This window comes from Bison bison, unplaced genomic scaffold (genome assembly GCF_000754665.1).
Source record: "Bison bison bison isolate TAMUID 2011002044 unplaced genomic scaffold, Bison_UMD1.0 scf7180017864482, whole genome shotgun sequence".
Lineage (NCBI taxonomy): Eukaryota > Metazoa > Chordata > Mammalia > Artiodactyla > Bovidae > Bison > Bison bison.
The window spans coordinates 1,013,234-1,018,455 of NW_011495042.1; the positions used below are offsets into that span (position 1 = coordinate 1,013,234).

The window sequence follows — 5,222 nt, forward strand, 5'->3', positions numbered from 1 at the left end:
GGGTGGTGGTGGTGGGGTAGCCTGATCCTGGTCAGGTGAGGGCGGGGGAGAGGGGGAAGACTCGCACCCGTTCGCGCGTCTCATTGGTCAGGAACTTGACGCACTCGCTGTAGTTGGCCCACGTGCGGTTGTGCCCAGGCACCAGCTCCCAGCTGCCATTGCGGTCACAGCGGCGGTAGGCATGGCCTGCAGGTCCGCAGCGGGGTCAGGGCAGTCAGGTCTGGAACCCCTGAACCCCTAAGCTTCAAGTCCTGACGGTGCCCGGGATCCCCCACCCTACTCCAGCCTGCCTTACCTTTGTGATTGAAGTCATAAATGTAGTCGGGACAGGGCATGGCCACCACCTCCCCTGGAGCCCCCAGCGGCCAGCACAGGATGTGGTCCCACTCCGGCAGGCAGGGGCGCCCTGTGCCCACAGAGACAGACAGAAAAAGGTGGAGGACACCTGTCTAGATCCAGTTAGTGACCCAGAGGAATACACACACCTGTGGTCGCTGGCTCCTGCAGGGTGCACCCTAAGACTGGAGAACTCAGGCTTGGAGCATTCTGGAGAGAATGTATTGAGCCTTTACTCCCGACTGTGCCCTGCACGCCCTGGCCTCATAGAATTCACTACAGCCCCTCCTTGTGGGTGTTGGCAATGGCCCCATTTTCTAGATTGGCTAGCAGAGGCCAAGAGAGGCGAGTGATTTGCCAAGGTCATACAGCCCAGGGCTCTGCCCTCCTCAAGTTCTCAGCCCTGGCCAGGCCTCCCTCTTTTCTGTTCTTGGTCCCACCTTCCAGGTGTCCCTGGAGAAGGGCAAGTTCCCAGAATAACTCTCCTTCAGCTGAGAATGCTTCCAGCATGATCCATGCCCAAGGACCATGGACTGGAGGCAGGAACTCTCGTTTCCAGTGCCAGCTGGACTCCTGAAGAGCTGCCCACCTCATGCAGGTGTCCACCTTCTTTGCACTTCAGTTCCCTCACTGGGGAATCAGGATTGATATGCACTTCCACCACTACCCAAGACCCGCCCCAAGCACCTGCTCTCAGACTTTGGTGACCACTCCTGGAGGGACACATAATCCCCCAAATCTATAAGTGCTAATTGTGGGATTCAAGGCAGGGCAACACATCCCACTTTGGGGCTCCAGCCTCACAGCAGAGATGCTAAGTGACCTTGGAAAGACTCCAGCCTCTGAATTTTCCACTTCCCACCCCCAGCTCCCTTCTCTCTCTCCGCAGGGCTCCAACCACAGGACCCTCCAGCCACCCTGGAAGGTTGCCTTGATGGCTAGACCCACCCTGGCTTGGTGAAAGGCTCTCTGTCCTGGGCACCATATTCCCAGCCCCGCCTGGCCAGGCCTACAATTCCCTCTGATCCCCGGGGAGCCACAGGGTGACCACAGCCTCCCAGATGTGGCCCATCTGGAATCTGCTGCCCACCCAGCCGGTTCAAACTGGCCCTGTGGCTGCAGCCTGGGTTCCACGTTTGTCTCTCCTTACCTCCCCCAGGGACAATGCAGGCCACATGTCCCTCCCTCTCTTCTCTTCTGCCCTCCTCCTCCCCCTGTCTGGCCCTACCCCATTCACAGCCACCTTCCTGTCCTGCCCCCCCTCTCCTTACCACCCCATGTGTCTTGATGCACCTCCTCCGACATACTGAGTCCCCGTCCCGGTGCCTCTTGGTCCCCTCTGTCTCCCCCTGCCTCTCTTTATTTCTGTGTCTATGTCTCCATGTCTCTCCCAGCCTCTCCCTAGCTCCTCTCTTTCCCAGATTCTCTGTCATCTCTCTCCATGGGAGGGGCCATAACCCAGAGTCTACCCCTGAGGTGTGTGGGTCAAGTTCTCTGCCCACCTCTAGGTCCAAGCCCATCCAGCTTGCCTGCCCACTCCGCTCCATCTCCTCCCAGCACCTCCCTTCCACCAAGAGCCAAGGAGTGTGACGTCACATGGAGGCAGCAGAGCCATGGGGCAGGCGGGTCCGAGTTGGTCTCAGATGGTTGCATGGAAGCACAGACGTACCTCGGGGCCTGCTGCCAGTGGGCACCTCCTTGTCCTCCTCGGACTCAGGGTGGAGCTTCCCAGATGGCTTCTCTTTCTTGGGCTTCCCTGATGTGGACGCGGATGCCCATCCTTTGTCTGATTCCATTATGTCGGCTAGAGAAATCAGGGCAGTTATGGCTGTCAACAGTGCCGCTACTGCAGGAGACCCAGGGTCCCCTCCTGCCTCGGACGCCCCCTCCACACAGTGAGGGTCGTCCCCTGCCCTGCTGACATCCAGCCTGACGACAGGTAGAGACATGCTTTACAAACAGCAAAGTGCTTGCCAGGTACAGAAGTAATCAGCAGGCATGTAGACTGTCAACAAGGGGTTCAAAGGGGAGCGAACACCATTCAGGTGTGGGATCAACTAGTAGTTTGAGCAGTAAACGCAGGCAGAAGTGTCTGATTCAGCAGTTGTAGCCAAAGCCCACCAGGGGGCGTATGGCAAAAGCAGACCGCGGTGGTTATGTCAGCAGAGAGGTGAGAGTAAAAATGAAGTCTGGCCAGAGCGTCTCTGTAGGTCTAGAAGCTGGTGGTGTGAAACACAAGGGCAAGAGTGTGCAGTTGTCAGGAGAGGGCCGATGAGCCCACCTACCCCATCCCCTGCCCTGGGATACCCGAATAAGGGGTTCACAGCTTCCACAAGGGACCCTGGAGCCTCTCCATCTCAGATGGGACCTGGCCTTTCCCTCTGTTAGAAGTCTGAGGTCTCTCTTCCTCGCTGAAAAGTCTTCCTCCTTATCTGACCTTCAGCTGCAGCCTCCTGGCCTTCCCATGTTTTGTGGCAACAGTGGGATGCTAATTGCAGACACCCTGGGCTGAGACAGAACGGCTGTGCCCATTTTCCCACCTGAACCTGAGGGCATCAGTAGGGCAGGGGCAGCAAGACGTGATGGAGTGAGAAGGGAAGGCCTCCATGGTTGAACAGAGACAGCAGAGGGAGGTGCCTCCCGGCTTCCACAACCAGAAAGAGGGCTGGGTTCAGACACCCCCAGCCCCTGATGTGACTGGGGCAGGGGACCAGGGACCCGCTGGTGGGGCCAGTGTGGGCAGGGCTCTGACAGCAGAGACCATGTGAGTCCCTGTGAGTGGAAGCAGGGGCTGTGGGCTCCAGCGGATGTCACTGTGAGCTTGCGTCCGGGGTGTACGTCACCACCTTCTCCCAGGGGCTGAGGGCCAGTGCAGGGAGGCCAGTGCCCGCCAGTCAGGTGGGGTCTGGGTCTCTTCCAGGTCGAGGGGATTAATGAAATAGAAGTCAGAGGCTGTGCTGGTTACTCATGAAGCCCCGTTTCCGCTTCCAGGAAATGGACTCAAGGAAGAGACCAGCTTGAGACTGGGGCGGGAGCTGTGAGGTCAGGACTGCCCCTCCCAGCTTGACCATGGCTGGGGTTCCCTGGAGATGCCGTGTTGGTAGGAGGGAGCGTTCCTACCCCTTCAGGAGACCTCTACTGGACAGTGACCATGACTGACATGGATACCCATCCGTATTCCTCTATTCTCCTTCCCTTCCAGCCCCATTCTCCTGAGCCTGGACACCCTGCCTTGCTCTGTGCCCAGGGGTCCTCTTTCAAAGACGTATTCACGCTTCTGGACCGGCACTGGGTACTGCTTCCTCCTCTAAGAGTCAGTCCTGGCCCACTCCGGCGCTCCTGCTCCTGACGGGCCTCACCACATCTACCCATTAGAGATAATTCAGACTGTAGCTACCTTCATGCCCTACTATCCCAGCCCTGGGAGGGGAGGCTCAGGGCATCTCGGAACCTGCTGACTTTCAACTCACCTGACTCACCCCACTTTTGGTCTTCACTGTGGCCTGGCCCCCTTGACCTGGGCCCGCCCTCCCTTGGTGCCACCCGCCTTTGCCTCCTGGGCTCCCACCTTCCTCTGGCCCCTCTGTGTCTCCTGCCCTTGCCCCCCAGACCCTCCTCCGGCCCCGCCCCCACCTGGCTTCTGCAGGACTTCTTTGAGCCGCTTCTCACATTGGGCCTGGGCACGGTGCAGCAGGAAGATCTGCTCCTCTTTGGTCATGACGTCATCTGCATCCACCTACCGAGCGGAAGGTCAGATTGCAGGCAGCACTTCCCCGCAGAGTGCTGGACGCCACAACCATTGCAGCCTCCTTGAGGGACACCCCCCCACACACACACAAAGAATGTGGGAAATCCGCCTTATGTAGCTCCATTTTACAGACAGGCAGCCTTGGCTTCAAGGGGAACGGCCTGACCTACCAGAGGGAAAAAAGGGGAAGGAAGAGGGGCTGTCCCCCACTTGTCCGATAGTAACCCCATAGAAGGCAGCTTCTGATAGTCGCTGTCCAGTCCGTTCCCCAAGGGTGCGTGGGAAAGGGATGGAATGTCCCAGGATGGATGCTCACCGGATCTTGCCGTCTGTTGGGGGCCCTGGGTAGGGAGGGGGTGGGTAAGCGGTGGCGAACTCTGGGGAAACAAACGGGGGCCTGGATTCCTGCAAGTCCTAGTGCCCGTGGGACCTTAGGAGTCACCGATTTCCATCCTGGCCCTCTCCCCAGTCAGTGCTTTCCCCGTGAATGGCGAGTGCCTCGGCCCCTCCCACCCTTGAGGTCCCAGGAGGGAGGGGATGGAGAAACTGCTGGCAAGTGGTCTGGGTTGGGCGGGGCACTCGCGTGCAGGCTGTGGGTGGGAGTCACCCACATCCATCACTTATCTGGAAGCTTTCCTCCATCCCTGTAGACCCTGTGTTCTGATGATGTGGACAGACCTTGGTTCCTGCTCTCTCCTCTGCCCGGGATGTCCTTCCTTCCTTTCCTTCCAACACTGCACACCCTGGGTACTGGCTGCCACCCGCTAGGTTCACTGGCAGTATTTTAAGGACGGAAACAGGAACATCATGGTAGGGGGGAGTGGGGGCGGGACTCACTCTGAGCCTCTGTTTCCCTGACTTGGGGTTGGGAGTCAGAGGTTAAAGGCAGCATCCTGCCCCGGGAACAACTCAGTGTGCCCCGCCACTGCCATGAGGGACCACAAGAGGTTAATACATCCCCTTAGGCCCCACCTTCTCCTTCCAAGACAGGGCCGCGTCCCTGCCAGAGCCCCAGAACTAGGAGACGTGTCCCATGAGACTACTCAGACCCAGAGCTGGGCTGTGACTCCTCAGACTCCACAGGGCAGAGCCGGGGTCTCTTAGACCTTCAGCCGGCGGAGCTGCATCCCTTCAGACA

General features: G+C 58.9%; 1 protein-coding gene across 1 annotated transcript in view; it reads right to left on the minus strand.

The window, feature by feature from the left end:
• Nucleotides 1-5,222, minus strand: part of PTH1R (parathyroid hormone 1 receptor) — a 20,910-nt gene that overhangs the window by 5,937 nt on the left and 9,751 nt on the right. Inside the window, exons 2-5 of the mRNA XM_010862501.1 lie at nucleotides 3,970-4,072; nucleotides 2,006-2,140; nucleotides 296-406; nucleotides 62-186 (exon numbers count right to left, since the gene is read on the minus strand). Coding sequence (XP_010860803.1) covers nucleotides 62-186; nucleotides 296-406; nucleotides 2,006-2,140; nucleotides 3,970-4,072 — 474 coding nt within the window. The remainder of the gene's footprint in view (nucleotides 1-61; nucleotides 187-295; nucleotides 407-2,005; nucleotides 2,141-3,969; nucleotides 4,073-5,222) is intronic.